We start from the raw sequence: 19,945 nt of genomic DNA, 5'->3' as shown, positions 1-19,945 counted from the left end.
TTTTAGATAAACTCATGTAACTTTTAAGTCGATACATGGTAACATGAAACCTTTGACAAACAAGTGATATCTTATAAAATGGTAAAAAGATATCTAGATTTCAATAGATAAATAGATATTCAAATTAAGAATACTTTTTATGGAGTTATAATGACTAATCAGATGAATAAAGAGTTAGATACAAAATTACTTGGGTCATGTAAGGATCAAATATGTTTACCGTAATTTTTTATAGCTTGTGAGTAATAAACTTAAGTTAAATTCGATATTTAAAACATAATTACTTTTTTTAGATAAAAATGTTTACCCTTGGTAAAGACGCGATTTGCGGTTTTCAATTGCAAAGACGCAGTTTAAACCACACTATATATAAGAAAGTGTATTGTTTCATCACTAAGATTAATAAAATATTAACAATTGTCTGATTATAAGTTTGTAACAGTTAAAATATTGGTACGAATAAAAATGAGTATGTTAATTAACCTAAAATTAGTGAATATTGTCATACAATAGGAATTAATTATCAAACGTATTATGCGAAGCAACTTGTTTTTGAGTTTTTTGCAAAACATTTCTAGTTTCTAGTTTTATATCTCAAAAGATCAAAATGTTTTTTAGATTTTTCAAAAGTTATAAAATGTAGCAACTCTTCAAACCGCAAACCCGCACTTAAACCGCACAAATCGTCCGCATCAAAACGCACCACATAACACGGTTTTGAACTTCTGCGGTGTAGTTTGCGGTTTCAAAAAAACTCAAACCACATATGCGTTGCGGTTTACGGTTTTGACTTTAAACTGCAACAAACCGCATCGCACACACCCCTTCCTATAACCCTAATACACACTTAATCGACATTCACTACTCACAAGTGAATTGGGTATGTCCTCATGTGAGACGAATATAAAGCTATTTATGATTTGGGAAATTAAATATATTTTATTTTTTATTTTTATAAATTTTTCTATCAAATTAAATAGCAACATCTACTATATTAGATGAAAGTTTTTTTGTCACTTTTTATACTCTCGTTCAATTTGATAAATGTCATTTTGTGATTATTTTCAATTAATTTTTTTCACATGCCATTTTATGAGTTTTTTTTACTTTATCTTATTAAATCATACATAATATTTTAATATAATAATTACAATAATCTACTCTAATAAATGAAAGGTTTTTTTTTCCATCTGTCATACTCTCGTTTAATTTGTCAAATGTCATTATGGTTATTTTGAATTAAAATTTTTTCATATCATTTTAGGAGTTGTTATATTTTATTAAATTCTACATAATATTTTAATATAATAATTACAATAATTATAGTAATAAATGGATATCAATTTTATTAATGAACTTACATTTTAATTTCAAAATCTCAAAATTAAAGTTTATTAGTTTTTTTTATTTATATATTTAAATTATTTATTTAAATTTAAAAGATAAAAAACATCTCCATTATAATAATTCATTTTTTTTTATTTTTTTTTATAAATTTAAACTTCTCAATATTTAGATATTTATATTTATTTTTTTTAAATTAATTTATATATATATATATATATATATATATATATATATATATATATATATATATATATATATATATATATATATATCTTTACTATCTTATAAAAGAAATCTAACTATTTCTAAAAATAGATTGATTATAATAATAATATTTTTTTAAGACGTCCAAATAATGAAGCTGATAGTACAAGTAAACATTAATAAAATAATATTAAATCTTAACCATATTTTGAATTCAAATATTTATCATCAAATCTCCTTATATTTCTCAGCAATTTGATATTGTTCCCTCAAATCCCGGATTCATTCAAATTTTGAACCCTTTTAGATATCCTTAAATTTAGCATGTTGATTCAAATATCCCTCCAATCGCATATACCTCTTTGTTCCCTCATCTGCTATAAAGCCCACCGTCTAGGAACAAAAAATGACTTCATTTCCCAAATAACACCATAGTTTGATTATTTTGTTTTCGACATGTACTTTCTTTTGTAACATAACATTTTTGTAGAAGAAACATATCACCGAAAGAATTTACACACCCCGCCGCTTTGCGCGGGTACGCTGCTAGTATATATATATATATATATATATACCATTTAATATTTATTTAACGATATTTTATTAGGATATTTTATTATATCAATATGAAATGCATTTAGACAAAGACGAAAAAAAAAAAAATAGAAGCATATTTAATTTGTCTTATGGATTTTATCAGCGGCTGATATTTTATGCCCAGAGACCAAAGCAAAGCAACCATATCTTCTTCCTCCTAATTCTACTCCTCCATATTCATTTATAGCTCGCTTATCTGTCATCACAACTTCAACTTTCACCACCAACAGCCTTCCACTTCCAGATGAAGGCCTTCACCCTCTTTGGACCGTCCGACACCATTCTACTCTTCGCTGCCGCCTCCTCTTCCGTCTCATCCCGGTAATTTCTTTCATTCTCCCTTCATTTTGCGTTGACACTCTCCATTATTCAATTCATTCTCATCCTCGACCTCGCGTGTAGGGTTTTGTTAACAAATTGACTGACTCAATATCTATTTTAACTTTCACCTTCAGTTTCCGGAAGTTCCAATTGTCTCATCTGTTGTTTATGTTAAAATTCGTAATAAAAGTGCTAGTGTTGTATTTTATAATTGCAATTTGCACAAAGCTCTTTTATTAGGTTTATATCAATTTATAATAGATATAGCAACCATGGAGGTAGGGTCCCTGCATATTGGAATTTTTTTTTTCACTTCTCAAATGTCTTAAGTTTTTCTAGAAATCCTTTTTCGTTTACATGAATATGTTGAAGCATTCATTACTTGAAGTGGTGAATCTGGATATGGTGAAGCATGTGCTTGCTGGTTTATATAGATGGCAAGTGGATGGAGGGAGGCTTAAAACTACAAAAATGATGACTTTGGCATCTATATTAAAAAGCTTTTAGGGCATACATACAATTGCTATATTTGGACCAAAAGTTGAAAAATCATAAATCAAAATTATGCCTGAAATATTTGATACTTTCACATCTTAACAAAATTTCAAGTGCTTGTTTCATACTATATCTAACACCAACCTTAGTTGTTATGGATTCAGGAGCCAACTTTCTTTCCCTCAGACTCAGAGGCTTCTCTTCTGCCGAGCAGAAACAGGTAAGCAGTTAAAACTTCATTATCTTTACATTCAATCTTGTTTGGATTTCTAAAAATAGAAATCTGATGGTTTTTAACATGTTGAATATGTGATATATTATAGATGCGTCTGTGAGCTTAGTAAATGTCCCTCCAAATCTACTACTAGCAGAAAGAGAAGAAGCCAAAGCTGTGTTACGCATGTTTTTAACCAACCAAGGCATGAACCGTTTAACTGCAGCCAGAAAGATGAAAAAGTTAGACCGATTTGTGGATCATCTTATGTTAAGACTTCACACTGTTTACAAAACCCGATATCTAGTAGGTAGGTCTCATCCTCATCACCTAATCACCTAAGGGGATGTTAAGTTAACCACTTAATTTGGACAGCTATATTTTTAATTCCGAAAATACCCTTTGCTAATCGTCATAGTATGGTTGTCCTTGTCCTTGCAGGACGAGAACTGACAACTCCTGAAATCAGAGACGCGCTCATTCCTTACCTGGATGAATTCGTTGAAGAACACGGGGACAATTTTGTTGAAGTCCTAGAATACTTTCCAATCCCGATAGTCAAAGACAAAACTGTCCAAGAAAACAACATAAACACAAGCGATGATGATAATTATGTTGTAGAAACTTCAGAGGAATTTGTCCAAAAAGCCACATCACATTCACGAGCAAGCAACAACACGGAAACACCTAATCTCCCTCCACATGTGGTCTACCTTGAAGAGCTTGGAATGGAACTTGAAGTTATCAAAGAAGTAATCCGGAAGTTTCCGGCTTTCGCGTACTACAGTTTAGAAGGAAAAATCAAACCGGTGGTTGAGTTTCTTCTTGACCTTGGCATCTCAAAGTCAGACATACCCGCAATCATCACAAAAAGGCCTCAGTTATGCGGTATCAGTCTGACCGAAAACCTAATCCCAACCATGGCATTTCTGGAAGATTTAGGGGTGGACAAGAAAAAATGGGCCAAAGTGATCTACCGTTTTCCTGCGCTCCTCACTTACAGCAGATCAAAACTCCAAGCAACCGTCGACTTTCTTTACGAAATGGGACTTTCTCCTCAAGACGTGGGGAAGGTTCTGACGCGGTGCCCCTCCATCATAAGCTACAGTATAGACGAGAAGCTACGGCCCACGTCTCACTACTTTGATTCGATCGGAGTTAATCCTGCGGTTGTCATGTCACGCTACCCGCAGGTGTTTGGTTTAAGCGTGGAGGCCAGTTTGAAACCGGTGACTGACTTTTTCATGCAAAAAGGATACCATGTTGCTGACGTGGCGTTGATGGCTTCTAGATATGGGGCTATTTATAGTTTTAGTGTGGAGGATAATTTGTTGCCGAAATGGGAATATTTTTTGAGTATGGAGTATCCCAAGACTGAACTGGTTAAGTTTCCTCAGTATTTTGGGTATAGTTTGGAAGAGAGGATTAAAGTGAGGTATGAAGTTGTTAAAGAGAGTGGGGTGAGGTTGCTTCTCAATCAGGTCTTGTCTCTTTCTGATGAAGATTTTTACAAGCTTCTTAAGCGAAAAGTGAAGAAAAAGAACGCATGTGCTTGATTTTGTAGATCAATTACTACTGATAATAATCATAATATATTATTATTACATGATGGATGATCCGGTATGCATGATGTTTATTTTGACACAATGATTCTGGTATAGATATTAAAGCCGATGAATGTTAATTGTAGATTTGTAGCTACTTGCCAAATCACAATTTGCATTATACTGTGATTCATGGTGTTGGAGAGGCAAATATATTTTAGCTGTATTTTAAGCATTAATGGACATTTTAAGTACAACACTAAAACCTAAACCAATGGATGAGCATTCAACATGATAGGACCGCCTCACAGGGCATTCAGCCTATCTGGATCGATCATGAGTCTTCGACATGACTGGACCGTCTCGCAGGACCTACAGCCTATCCGGACCGCTCACCGGGCCTTTGGTCTGACTGAACCGCCTCGCAGGCCTTCAGTCTATCCGGACCGCCCTGGGTCTGTTGGCCTACAGCTAGGGGTGTAAACGAGCCGAGCCGAGCCCGAGCCTGACCAAGCTCGAGCTCGGCTCGTTTAATTTTAAGGAAGCTCGAGCTCGATTCGAGCCTTAAAATGAAGCTCGAGCTCGGCTTGTGAACAATTTAGTGGGCTCAAGAGCCTAATCGAGCCTAAATGAGCCTCCACACACACACACACACACACACATATATATATATATATGTGTGTGTGTGTGTGTGTGTGTGTGTGTGTACATGCGTGTGTGTGTATGTATGTATGTGTGTGTGTGTGTGTGTGTATATATATATATATATATAGGCTCGTTTAAGCTCGTTTAGGCTCGCGAGCCCATTAACTGAAGCTCGGCTCGAGCTCGGCTCAGGCTCGTTTAATTCAAGCTCGAGTCGAGCTTTTAACGAGTCGATCCCGAGTAGCTCACGAGTAGCTCGGCTCACTTACACCCTTACCTACAACACAAAGCAGGACCGTCTCAACCCGCCCACACACACATGTCGACATATACATAACTTATAACTACATAATCAATTGACAGACAAACACATATCATACATATCAATAAACATAGCATCATCCTATCTACCAGGATACAGATCTAACATATCATAACTGCATAGCAACATCCTATCTACCATGATAACCATCCAAAAAGGGTTGGCATAAGTGTCTTCAACCCAAAAGTACAGTGAGGGAAAATCACCTCATAAGTAGTGCTGAACCGGTAAAATTCAACTCCAAAACTCAGCTCCGGACTTAAAAGCCTACAACCACCATATAACCATTTCTATCAAAACCACGAAATATCCAGAATGCCCTCATAGTTAAACTTGGTCAACCATGGTCAAAGTCAATAGTCAATAGTCATGGTCAACTGTCCATGTTGATCCAACTCGTCGAGTGCACATACCCACTCGTCGAGTACTCAGAGAAACGGGGAAAAACCATGCCAACTCACCGAGTTGCAGGACAACTCGTCGAGTTCCTATAGTATCCAGGAAAGCGGGAAAACCCGAGCCAACTCGTTGAGTTGTCAGGACAACTCCTCGAGTTTTCCCAGCTTAACTCATTCAGTCCTTTTTCACCCATCCTAACACTTAAGAATGTAGATCTGGTACCGCAAGAGCTAGAAAACCACGTAAAGTTGCTAAATTTACGTCTATGCATGACACCAAGAGGCTTCAAAGCTCGAAGAAGGCTTAACAAGGGCCTAAAGCATAAAGAGGGCCTATAACTTGATAAATCTTAGAGCTTTACGCCCAAAGAGGCCACAAAACATCAAGATCTGAAGTGGAAACTTCAAGAAATGCCCAATCCCAAGAATGACTCCAAAATGAGCCAAAAATGACAATAAAGTTCCAAGGAGAATATCTAAGCAATAAATGATAAAGGCATCGATTTTATACCTCAAAATGGTTGCAACAACAGAGAAGATTTTGGATCTATACCCTTCCTCTCAATCAAACCTCTTCAAGCTCCAAGCTCCTTCAAAAGAACACCAAGAATCACTCTTCAACCTCTAACACACACAAATGGGAGAGGATGCACGAACTAGGGTTTCTAAGGGCAGAGGGGGCGGATAAGGAGGCCATCCAAAGACTATAAGGCCTTTAAATAGGGTGCAACATCCTAAAAAATAGGGTTTCATATTCAGCCACCAACTTGTCGAATTGTAACAGCCCGAAATCCAGGTATCCTTCTATTTGGCCTTGCATCTTTGATATGTTGTTATTTTAGGGCTTTCATGTTAGGCGAGTACGCTGGGCGTACAAGGTGTACGCTGCGCGTACTTGCACGCTTCATTTGGATGCGTTCACCCTCAGGTACGCTGGGCGTAACCGGTCCAGACTTAAAAACCCTAATTCATTTGGAGGGCTATAAAAGGAATGTGTGGCTGGACTTCTCAGCCACCATCCCTCAGATAGAAACCCTAAAGAGTGTGTGCATTCGTTCTTAGGCCATTTTGTGAGTATTCTAAGCTTTATGGTGCCATTCCAAGGTAACAAAGGAGAAGAAGAGCTCATTGGGAAGGCTAGAAGTGGTGTTCAAGTGTGGATCTGAGCTTTGCAAGGGTTGAAGCTTCATTATCAGGTAAAAAGTTCGGATCTTGTCATATGGTTCATGTTATATGCTTCAAGTACCATTTTCTAGGGTTTTAGTCCCAAAGGTGGAGACTTTTTGTGCAAATGGTCTCTATAAGCTTAGATCCATCATATTTCTGGTCTATTGGAGTTGTAGACTCATAAAAATGATATCTTGGACGTGAATGTTGCACTATGCATGAGATCTAGGTCCTTGAGTTGGAATAGAATGATGTTAAGAAGTGTTGGAGCCTTTACAGCCATGCCAAGGCTTAAAGGTCTCGACTTTATGGGTATAGACGCATAAACAAAGTCAGATCTAGAAGTTGGAGTAATGGCTTAACCGATTAAGACCAGAAATAAAGGATGTTAAGGTCTGATGGTTACGCTGGGCGTAACTCCCAGTACACGCAGCGTACTGGGTGGAGACCCTGATCCATGGGTTGGCGATGTACGCCCCGCGTACTCACAAGGTTGACTTTTGTTGACTTTTAGGGTTTTGGTCAACATGAAGACTTTGGGTCAAGGAAGGGTAAAATGGTCTTTTACCCTCTGAGGAATGATGATAAGGGGTAAAGTTTAGTTGTGGAAGTCTTTGATTATTAAAATGATATTTTTATGATTAGGCGAGGTAGAGTCGTCGTTGGGATTTGCAGATAGCGAGTACGCGAGATCTTAGACTTTCCACGAGGTGAGTTTTCTCACTATACTGTACCCGGAAGGGTTTTATTATGTGACCGGAAGGTCGGATATGTTATGAGTTATATGCATTGTATGTGATAAGATAATCGTTTTTATGTTCCATGTATGATATGCTTGATATGGGCCGGAAGGCGTATATGTTATGGGCCGGAAGGCGTTGCGATGTGGACCATAAGGTTGACGTAGGTAGGACCGGAAGGTTTACCTAGTCGGGACGGAAGTCCCCTGAGACACATGGACCGGAAGGTCAGGGCCTGGAAAGGCGTATGTGCGTAAGTTGTATTTTGGGGAACTCACTAAGCATTTATGCTTACAGTTGTTGTGTTATGTGTTTCAGGTACTAGCGAGGACCGTGGGAAGGCGCCGACGTGATTGTACACATTGTCGGAGAAACTATTTTATGATCATTGGGATGTATTTTGTTATGATAAAATTGTTCACGTTTGAATTTGAAATATTAAACGATGGTTTTTGATGTTTGCAAAAATGAAAATTTTGTTTTAAAATTTACGTTGTTACAAGTTGGTATCAGAGCCTTGGTTTGAGGGATTCGGATACACCTTCAGGCGTAACTAGACTCAAACCAGGGATTTGAGGAATTTTTTTTTAATTAAAAGCAATAAAATTTTGATAAGAGATTTAGAAACAACCAAAGAAGAAGCAGTGTGTACGGTCAGCCAGCGCCCGAACGGTAAAATCCCCAAAATACTCTTACAATATGTGTTATGAGATATGTTGATATGATATGCATGCTAGTAGACTAGGTATTCGTATTAGGACTAGAGTGGCCTGATTTGTGATGCCTTAGTCTAGGGGAAACTGCTGCAATGAGATGCTTTGAGAGCGAGTGGGTAGCCAGTGTATAGCAAGAATAGAGTACTCATGATCCGGGGTTTGGGGAGGAGGACTTGGGGTGAATGTTGATGCGGTGTAGTTGGTAGTATTGGGCCGGTACTACTGAAGACACCGGGTCAGTGGGCAACCCAAGTAAGAATCCTTGGGTCTCGGAGACCGAGTAGGATTGCATTATCGAGTGAGATTATGCTCGATGGAGTCTCTGGTATTTTTATGTTGTATTTCAGAGGCATTATGGTTGGACCACGCCACAGACCTGGTACGAGCGGTGTGAGTGACGAGGAGCTTCGTCAGATGATTCACAAGGAGGTGGTTGCGGTGATCCGGGCCGACATTCTGGAGATGTTTGGGTCTATTAAGACCACACTGATGGAGACTTTTGATGAGCGGTACGCCGCGGTGACTGAGGCCGCAGCCGCTGCAGCTACCGCAGCTGTGGCCGCTGCCAGACCACAGGGAGGTGACTCGTTGCTGTTCCGGGAGTTCAGCAACATGAAGCCACCCGAGTTTGACGGGATGTAGGATCCGATCACTGTGATGAGATGGATTGCTGATATTGAGGGATGCTTCGACACTTGTTCATGTCTGGAGCATCTGAGGGTACGGTTCGCTTTGAACTAGCTCCGTCTGGGAGCAAAGGGTTGGTGGAAGTTCGTGACGGCGAACTTCACTCTTGCGGAGGTTTCAGCCATGACTTAGGAGAGATTTACTGCTATGTTCAGAGATGAGTATGTTCCCCCGATGGAGAGGGAACGGTTGGTTCAGGAGTTCTTGACCCTCAAGCAGGGTAATGATTCTGTTACGGTGATCACTCAGAAGTTTCATGAGAGGGCGATGTTTTGCCCTGAGCAGGTGTCCACTGAGCAAGCTAGGATGAGCCGATATTTGGGTGTACTGAGGAGGGATATTTGGGAGTTCGTATCGAACTCGTCATACCAGACCTTTGTTGAGCTCCAGGCAAATGCCAAGAAGAGAGAGATCGAGTTGGAGACCCAGGCCAGGGAGGAGGCCGAGTCTCAGCGGGTGGATCGGCGGCCGGCTCAGTCCCAGCCAGTAGCCAAGCAGACCAAGTCCGCCGATTCGAGGACGGGAGGTCAGAAGGGCCGCACTTGCGGAAAGTGCGGCAAGGGTCATGAGGGGGCATGTCGATCGGGTGCTTGCTACAAGTGTGGCAAGGAAGGGCACATTGCTAGGGATTGCCCCAAGGGATTTATGGTTTGCTTTCATTGCAACCAGACCGTCCATCAGAAGGCCGAGTGTCCTCAGCTTCACCAGGGATTTGCGCCTACTGCTAGGGTTACCGAGACTCGGCCGGTGAAATCCGAGGCTCCGAAGGCTCGTGGGAGAGCTTTTCAGTTGACTGCGGAGGAGGTCCGCGCGGTGCCCGATGTCGTAGCTGGTATGTATTCTTTCGTGTATTTACTTTTATGCTAAGATATTGTGCTTATATTATGATATGCGTAGGTACTTTTCTTGTGAATTCTGTACCTGCCTTGGAATTATTTGACTCGGGTGCGAGTCAGTCTTTTGTATCTTTGGCTTTTAGCCAGCACATCGGTATTGATCGGGAGGTGATGAGTCGACCCCTGCGGGTTTCTATAGCGGATGAGAAAGCGGTATACGCCACCGACGTGATTCGAGGATGTGTGCTCGACTTTTTTTGTGTCAAGTTCCCTATAGACTTGATTCCTATAGCGATGGGGGATGTCTACGTCATCGTGGGTATGGACTGGTTGAGTAAGTTTGGGGCAGTCATTGACTGCGAGAGATAGCTGGTGACTATACGAGACCCTAGTGGGGGAGTGCTTATTGTGTATGGTGAGGGGAACCGGTGTGGGTCAGCGTTTTGTTTGGCTGCCAGGGCGAGGCAGAGTTTGCAGCAGGGCTGCAGTGGATTCATAGCCTACGTGATGGACACTCGAGTAGCCGTGGGGAGGCCAATTTCAGTTGACGAGGTTCCAGTAGTATGCGAGTTTTCGAATGTGTTCTCCGAAGAATTACCAGGCGTGCCTCCGGAAAGGCAAGTGGAGTTCCGTATCGATCTGGTTCTGGGAGCGGCGCCCATCGCCAAGGCGCCTTATCGCCTCGCTCCACTAGAAATGCAGGAGTTATCCTCACAGCTTCAGGAGCTGTTGGGAAAGGGGTTTATTCGACCGAGTAGCTCACCTTGGGGAGCGCCGATTCTATTTGTCAAGAAAAAGGATGGTTCACACCGGATGTGTATCGATTACCGGGAGTTGAACAAGTCGACGGTTAAGAACCGGTATCCGTTACCTAGGATCGATGATCTGTTCGATCATTTGCAGTAGGCATCTTGGTTCTCTAAGATAGACTTGAGGTTGGGTTATCATCAGATGAGGGTTCGGGATGAAGATATTCAGAAGACTGCATTCATAACTCGTTATGGACATTACGAGTTTGTCGTGATGCCTTTTGGGCTCACCAATGCCCCGGTTGCGTTCATGGATCTTATGAACAGGGTGTGCAGGCCAATGCTGGATCGGTCGGTGATCGTATTCATTGATGATATTTTGGTATATTTGAGGTCTAGGGAGCAGCATGAGGAGCATTTGAGGGAAATTCTTGGAGTATTGAGATCGGAGAGGCTGTATGCCAAATTCTCCAAGTGTGATTTCTGGTTACGAGAGGTCCAGTTCCTAGGGCACCTTGTTAACCAGAAAGGGATATTGGTCGATCCGGCCAAGATCGAGGCGGTGATGAGATGGGAAGTGTCGAGATCGCCCACTGAGATCAGGAGCTTTCTGGGATTGGCCGGCTAAGGTTTATCAAGGATTTCTCCAAGATCGTCGTGCCGCTTACTAAGATGACCCGGAAGGGTGTTGCATTTTCATGGGGACCGGAGCAGCAGTCCTCATTCGAGACCCTTCGTCAGAAATTATGCGAGGCCCCGGTGCTTGCACTTCCGGAAGGGATGGAGGATTTTGTGGTATACTGTGATGCATCTATATCGGGATTAGGGGCGGTGCTTATGCAGAGGGGACACGTTATAGCGTATGCTTCGAGGCAGTTGAAGCCTCATGAGTCGAGATATCCCACCCACGACCTGGAACAGGGGGCTGTGGTGTTTTCCTTCAAGATCTGGCGACACTATCTTTATGGGGTTCGGTGTACCATTTACACGGACCACAAGAGTCTGAAGTACTTGATGGATCAGCCAAATATGAATATGCGAAAGAGGAGATGGTTGGATGTGGTGAAGGATTATGATTGTGAGATCTTGTACCACCCGGGCAAGGCTAATGTGGTGGCCGATGCGTTGAGCCGTAGGACGGAAAGCGCCCCGATCCGATACATTTGTACGAGGTTGACGGTGATGACCCTAATTTTGGACACCATCCGAGGAGCTCAGGCTGAGGCTGCGAGACCAGAAAACCAGAAGAGGGAGCGGGTTGTCGGTCAGGTATCGGAATTCGTTACGGATGGTCGGGGACTTATGACTTTTCAGGGTCGGATTCGGGTACCGTTTGTGGGCGGTACGCGTACTATTTTGATGGAGGAAGTGCATCGATCGAAATTCTTGATTCATCCCGGGGCTACTAAGATGTATTTGGACCTAAAGAAGGAGTATTGGTGGCCCTGTATGAAGAGGGATGTTGCATGGTTCGTCGAGAGGTGCCTGACTTGTCGTCAGGTTAAGGCCGAGCACCAGCGTCCGCACGGTAAATTGCAGCTGTTGGAGATTCCTGAATGGAAGTGGGAACAGATTACCATGGATTTTATCACCAAATTGTCGAGGACTTCAAGGGGAGTCGATGCGATTTGGGTGATTGTGGATAGATTGACGAAGAGCGTTCATTTTCTAGCCATCAGTGAGAGCTCTTCTGCGGAGAAATTGGCAGAATTATATGTGAGGGAGGTGGTATTGCGACATGGGGTTCCGATGTCGATTGTTTCAGATCGGGATGTACGATTTACTTCCATGTTTTGGAAGAAGTTTCATGAGGAGTTGGGTACGAGGCTGCATTTCAATACCGCATACCACCCGCAGACGGACGGACAGAGCGAGCGGACGATTCAGACGCTTGAGGATATGCTACGAGCATGTGTTTTGGATTTTGGAGGAGTTGGGACACCTATTTACCCTTAGCGGAGTTTTCGTACAACAACAGCCATCTTCGAGCATTGGTATGCCACCCTTTAAGTTGTTGTATGGGACGAGGTGTCGCACCCCCATCTGCTGGGGAGAGGTGAGGCAGCGGGTGATGGGTAGCACGGAGATTGTACTCCAGATGACCGAACAGATTCAGAAGGTCAGGTAGAGATTGTTGACCGCGTAGAGTCGCCAGAAGAGTTATGCGGATAGGCGTCGGTCCGAGCTCGAGTTTCAGGTTGGTGACCTTGTGCTCCTTAAGGTCTCTCCTTGGAAAGGAGTGATACGATTCAGAAAGAGGGGCAACTTGGAACCCCGGTATATTGGACCTTTCAGGGTAATTGCTAGGGTAGGCAGGGTAGCCTACCGGTTGGATCTACGTGCTGAGTTGGGACATATCCATAATACTTTTCATGTCTCGTAGTTGAGGAAATGTATTGCCGACGAGTCAACAGTGGTGCCATTAGATGATATTCAGGTGGATGCAGGCCTGAACTATGTGGAGAGACCAGTGGCGATCATGGATCGAAAGGTTAAGGTTCTGAGGAACAAGGAAGTACCCTTGGTACAAGTGCAATGGCAACATCGGAAGGGGTCCGAGCTGACATGGGAGTCCGAGTCTGAGATGCGGGATCAGTATCCGGAGTTGTTTTCAGTATGAGACTTCGGGGACGAAGTCTGGTTCTAGTGGGGGAGAATTGTAACAGCCCGAAATCCAGGTATCCTTCTATTTGGCCCTGCATCTTTGATATGTTTTCATTTTAGGGCTTTCATGTTAAGCGAGTACGTTGGGCGTACAAGGTGTACGTTGCGCGTACTCGCGTGCTTCATTTGGACGCGTTCACCCTCAGGTACACTGGGCGTAACCGGTCCAGACTTAAAAACCCTAATTCATTTGGAGGGCTATAAAAGGAATATGTGGCTGGACTTCTCAGCCACCATCCCTCAGAGAGAAACCCTAAAGAGTGTCGTGCATTCGTTCTTAGGCCATTTTGTGAGTATTCTAAGATTTGTGGTGCCATTCCAAGGTAGCAAAGGAGAAGAAGAGCTCATTGGGAAGGCTAGAAGTGGTGTTCAAGTGTGGATCTGAGCTTTGCAAGGGTTGAAGCTTCATTATCAGGTAAAAAGTTCGGATATTGTCATATGGTTCATGTTATATGCTTCAAGTACCATTTTCTAGGGTTTTAGTCCCAAAGGTGGAGGCTTTTTGTGCAAATGGTCTCTATAAGCTTAGATCCATCATATTTCTGGTCTATTGGAGTTGTAGACTCATAAAAATGATATCTTGGACGTGAATGTTGCACCATGCATGAGATCTAGGTCCTTGAGTTGGAATAGAATGATGTTAAAAAGTGTTGGAGCCTTTACAGCCATGCCAAGGCTTAAAGGTCTCGACTTTATGGGTATAGACGCATAAAAAAAGTCGGATCTAGAAGTTGGAGTAATGGCTTAACCGATTAAGACCAGAAATGAAGGATGTTAAGGTCTGATGGTTACACTGGGCATAACTCCCAGTACGCGCAGCATACTGGGTGGAGACCCCGATCCATGGGTTGGCGATGTACGCCCCGCGTACATCAAGCAGTACGCCCCACGTACTCACAAGGTTGACTTTTGTTGACATCTAGGGTTTTGTTCAACATGAAGACTTTGGGTCAAGGAAGGGTAAAATGGTCTTTTACCCTCTGAGGAATGATGATAAGGGGTAAAGTTTAGTTGTGGAAGTCTTTGATTATTAAAATGATATTTGTATGATTAAGCGAGGTAGAGTCGTCGTTGGGATTTGGAGATAGCGAGTACGCGAGATCTTAGACTTTCCATGAGGTGAGTTTTCTCACTATACTGTGCCCGGAAGGGTTTTATTGTGTGACCGGAAGGTCGGATATGTTATGAGTTATATGCATTGTATATGATAAGATAATCGTTTTTATGTGCCATGTATGATATGCTTGATATGGGCCGGAAGGCATTATGTTATGGGCCGGAAGGCGTATATGCTATGGGTCGGAAGGCGTTGCGATGTGGACTGTAAGGTTGACGTAGGTAGGACCGGAAGGTATTAGCTAGTCGGGACGGAATTCCCCTGAGACACATAGACTGGAAGGTCAGGGCCTGGAAAGGCGTATGTGTGTAAGTTGTATTTTGGGGAACTCACTAAGCATTTATGCTTACAGTTGTTGTGTTATGTGTTTCAGGTACTAGCGAGGACCGTGGGAAGGCGCCGGCGTGATTTTACACATTGTTGGAGAAACTGTTTTATGATCATTGGGATGTATTTTGTTATGATAACATTGTTCACATTTGAATTTGGAATATTAAACGATGGTTTTTGATGTTTGCAAAAATGAAGAATTTGTTTTAAAATTTACGTTGTTACACGAGTTTTCCTCTCCAACTCATCGATTTGGCCCAAAAATGTCACACCCCCAAACCGAATTGGCGGAAACATTCGGGGGCGGAGGATGTCATGTACAGTATCACAACAATGCATAATAGTAAACAAGCAACAACATCATCCCTTGCATTAATAATATAATTTAATACAAGTGTGTTATGTATAAAAGTAAGACACCAAAAATGAATGATCAAAATAAAGACGAGTCTTGAAAGCTCCGTCTTCTCAAAACCTGACATAGGTATCTGTCTACTGATGACCTGATAATACAAGTTATTTTGACAGAGAGGATCAGCATTTAAGCTGGTGCGTTCATAAGATTTTAGTGTTAATGTTGTAAGTTTGAAGAAAATGTTTGTATATGTTGTAAATGTTTGTTACACCTAGAAAATCTTATATTTTCTACTAAAAAGTAGCCTTCTACCAAGGCGCAAATGTTCTACATGTTGTTTGTTTGTAAAAGTATATATTTTCCAAAATGTGACTATCATTACCAAAAACATATTTTTACATTGTCGTTTATGTGAGAAGATCACAATGTGAATGCAATGGGAAATTAATAAAGTACTGTAGTGATGTATATAATAACTACTGTTGTACCAACTTGTAACGCCCGTGTTTCCAAGCTAGGCATTATCGTTGATGTAATAGTCTAGGTTAACCCTTGTAACTCTTTTTGAAATATTAATGATGAAATATTTGAGTATTATGTGAATTATGTGTTTATTTTCTTAATTATTATAATTAAATAAATTAAAGATAAAAATAAGCATCAAAATGAAATGTTAGACAAAGCCAATATCTATGGATAATGCTTTAGTAGTTGAAATGAGGTTTCTGAATATAAAAAGAATGCCGAAATCCGAGTTATAACGAAGAAGTTATGACCTATCGAAGTTTTGCGACAAAATCTGCACGACACGGAATGATGCAAAATACGAATTTAAGATAGAGCGATATCTAGCTTTAGTAATCTAAACGAAAGTCATAGGATACGTTAAACCGAGAGCATCCATAAAAAGAAAGCTCAAATCCGACCTCGTATGAGGAAGTTATGATTTTTCCGAAGTTTCGACTTAGCAATATGCCGCTTGAATCCTCGATTTGAGATCGGGTTATTTTTAGCCGAAACAATCAAAACGAGAATCGAAAATCTCATTAATATTAGTGAAATGATAAAACGATAGGCGAAAAAGGACGTCAGATGAAGAAGTTATGAATTTATAACGGAGTTTTCCTGTCCCGGCCTACTAAAAAATAATATAAAAAAAATATATTTATAATATATTAAAAATAAATTCAAAATTAGCCAACGGAGTCTAAACTAGAGTTGTAGATCGTATTCTCACCTTCGCGTCGATATAAAGAACGTTGAAAATGGAGTTCATATGCGAAAATTATGAATTTCTGAAGTTCGGGGCGCGAGACCCCAAAACTATCAGTCACCACGACGTGGTAAAAGTGCCACGACGTGGCAGGAGCTCTGGAGTTTGTCAGACCCACTTGCAATGACAACCCAGCCACCATAACGTGGTAAACTGTACCACGATGTGGCAAAGGCAAAATTTGCCCTATAAATAGATTTGAAGGGCTAGCCAAGTTTGGTTGCTCAAATTCTCTCCTCTTACTTGTATTACCTCGATTTACGTGCAAAGAAGTACCGCCGAAGCCCAGGTATCATCCCGAGACCCGAATCAAGTCCCAAAGCTCGAATATCCCGCGAAGAAAAGAGTTTTAAAGCTGAAGCTCTGCCCGTAAGAAGCACGGTGAGTGAAGTGAACCCAGTTTCACCGAAGAATACTATTTCTACAAGTCGTAGTGCTGTCCGATCATCTTCTGATCAACTAAGTGTGTAGTCACTTTCTTCTAACTCATAATTAAGAAGTATTTTATACAAAATACAAGTTATGTGTATATTTTGTTGTTATATGTGTGAATGTATATTCAGTTTCTTTTATCTCTTAGATATGATTTATTCTCTATGAAATACGTGTTATGTGTATGTGCCTTATCTGTTGTTTGGAATATGTATTGAATGAGAATGCTATACAGGTTTTAAACTATGCATAAAATTATATATTTTTATCTACTAATATGTGTGACATTCCCATTCTCACGGCCAGAAAAGACCGATTTTGTTTATTCTTTATAAAAATCAGAGTACCTCTTTTAATAAAAATGTTGCGAAATTTGTTCCCAGTAAAACATGATAAATACGTTATCAAAGCATTTCCGAAGAAAAGTATTTTTAATTCGTTTTAAAACATTTGGGATGTTATCGTCAATACAGAAACATAAGCATAAACAAAACTTACATTTATTTACACTAGTGATCTACATCTCTTTAATCTCTCAGTGTAATGTGACTTCATCTCAACACTTGTAATGTAAATAAACTGAGTGGGTCAGGTTGGGAAACCTGGTGAGTACATAGAGTTTTCAACCCACAATAATATAATTATTATGTTTAAACAATCAAACAATTGACCAAATTACCCATCCCCATTATCTTCTTTACTCTTAAGGATCTATCCTAAGAGTCATATATCCCACATTCGTTCATTCTGAAGTCCTTTGTTTCCAGAGTTATAGGACTGGCATTAAATCCATAGCTGCCAATGCTCGTTCGTAAAGCACTAATTCCATAGATTTTGGGTACTAAATCCATAGCTACCAGTGTTTATCTAATAGATACTAAGTCCATAGCTACCAATTCCTAACAAGTACTAAGTCTATAGCTACCAGTGTTTTTCCAATAGGTACTAAGTCCAAAGCTGCCAATGTTATTTGTTAGGCACTAAGTTTATAGCTGCCAATGTTTACTCACATCATCTTTTATCTCTCATCATTCATCTACCCATCTCATATCCAACATACTTGTATATTTAAAATACGTATACAGTTCAAATCATTTAAAACATGTATAAAAAAATGTCCATCCATCATAGACAATAAGTATTCAGATAATATGCACACATAGCACATAGTTTATATAAAATACTTCATATCTATGTGTAAGATGAAAGTAACTATGCACTCACTTGAGAAGGTGGTGACTCGGTACTCGGACAACACTTCGTTTACTTTAAAATAATTTCCTTTGACAAAACCTAGTATTATTACCACTAGATTATAGTCTAATATTTACCGTGACTAATTATTAGTCTTATTATTATTGTTATTATGTAAGCGTTTAAACAATACTTTCCAACCACTATGTACAGACAGAGGTCAGACATAAAACACCGGAGTGCAGGATCATTTTGGCGTATAGCACTTCTGAAATCCAACAACCCTATGTGGCCCTTTAAACCAGATTATCCGTACCGCGAGTAGTTAAAAATATATTATAACGATACTTATATAAGTCATAATAATAGCTCAAATATTTATTATAAATTTATAATAACAATATTAATTTTAAATATAAACTATATTTAAACTAGGGTAAGCATACCTTACTTAAAAGGGGATTTTAGCTAGGAGTCGGGCTCTGCAGGGGCAAAACTTCGTCGCTGAATCTTTCTAAGAAAGATTCATGCAGCGCTTCAGCGCTCACTTTACTATACTAAAACTACAGAAAGAGAAGTCGAATCACGAGGGACCGAAATGATCGGGGGATAAGGAGAGAAAGACTCTTGAATCAAGAGAATGGTGCAAGAAATATGAGAGCCCAAGCCTCTTATTTATAGTAATTGAATTTACAAAAACTACCCTCCATAATTACTTACTGACCTTATAGTTATATAAACGACTAAGCACCCCTTCATGATACTATTTTAAATAGATTTAACCATATTTGTACTAAAATAATGTCGAAAGAACTCAACATTAGTCTTATAATGACCGCATCGTCGATACCTTTCTAATGATATATACATATGTATATACATGTGTACGTATATATGATTTATACTTTATTTTAATACGTAAATATGCTATTATAATTTGTAACGTGTTCATACGAGCTCCGTTTTTGACGTTATTTATATCCACACGTAGGTGGAGACGTACTCTACAACTTTTGTTTAGACTCCCCTCCATAATTACTTAATGACCTTATAGTTATATTAACGACTAAACACCCCTTCATGATACTATTTTAAATAGATTTAACCATATTTTGTACTAAACGAATGTCGAAAGAACTCAACATTAGTCTTATAATGACCGCATCGTCGATACCTTTCTAATGATATATACATATGTATATATATGTGTACGTATATATGATTTATACTTTATTTTAATACGTAAATATGCTATTACAATATGTAACTTGTTCATACGAACTCCGTTTTTGACGTTATTTATATCCACACGTAGGTGGAGACGTACTCTACAACTTTTGTTTAGACTCCATCGGCTAATTTTGAATTTATTTTTAAAGTTATATTTTTAACAGGCCGGGACAGGATTGGTCCGTTAAAATCTCATAACTTCTTCATCTAATGTCCATTTTTATCTGTCGTTTTATCGTTATGCTACTAATAATGAGAGCTTCAATTCTCGTTTAGGTTGTATCGTCTAAAAACCGCTCGATCTAATACTCGAACTTCGGGTTGTACACCGCTAAGCCGAAACTTCGAAAAATCATAACTTCCTCATA

At 40.1% G+C, this 19,945-nt stretch overlaps 1 protein-coding gene across 2 annotated transcripts; it reads left to right on the top strand.

Moving 5' to 3' along the window:
* Positions 1-2,241: 2,241 nt before the first annotated feature.
* Positions 2,242-4,879, top strand: MDA1 (Mitochondrial transcription termination factor family protein). Of its 2 annotated transcripts, none has more exons than XM_078993109.1 (4): positions 2,242-2,469; positions 3,114-3,184; positions 3,288-3,488; positions 3,620-4,879. In XM_078993109.1, the coding sequence occupies exons 1-4, from the start codon at positions 2,393-2,395 to the stop codon at positions 4,732-4,734; spliced, it is 1,464 nt and encodes a 487-aa protein (XP_078849235.1). In that variant the 5' UTR covers positions 2,242-2,392; the 3' UTR covers positions 4,735-4,879. The 2 variants fall into 2 exon arrangements, with proteins under 2 accessions (XP_078849235.1, XP_078849236.1); XM_078993110.1 differs by having other exon boundaries at positions 2,243-2,469; positions 3,129-3,184.
* The last annotated feature ends 15,066 nt before the right edge of the window (positions 4,880-19,945 follow it).

This window comes from Lactuca saligna, chromosome 4, assembly GCF_052625555.1.
Source record: "Lactuca saligna cultivar CGN05327 chromosome 4, ASM5262555v1, whole genome shotgun sequence".
NCBI lineage: Eukaryota > Viridiplantae > Streptophyta > Magnoliopsida > Asterales > Asteraceae > Lactuca > Lactuca saligna.
The sequence above is the reverse complement of the archived record's forward strand: the minus strand, read 5'-3'. Positions and strand labels throughout refer to the sequence as shown.

Coding starts and splice junctions, on each gene's coding strand:
- MDA1 (XM_078993109.1), top strand. CDS start 2,393: ATGAAGGCCTTCACCCTCTTTGGACCGTCCGACACCATTCTACTCTTC. Junction 2,470..3,113: donor TCCTCTTCCGTCTCATCCCG/GTAATTTCTTTC, acceptor CACCAACCTTAG/TTGTTATGGATTCAGGAGCC. Junction 3,489..3,619: donor CAAAACCCGATATCTAGTAG/GTAGGTCTCATC, acceptor TTGTCCTTGCAG/GACGAGAACTGACAACTCCT.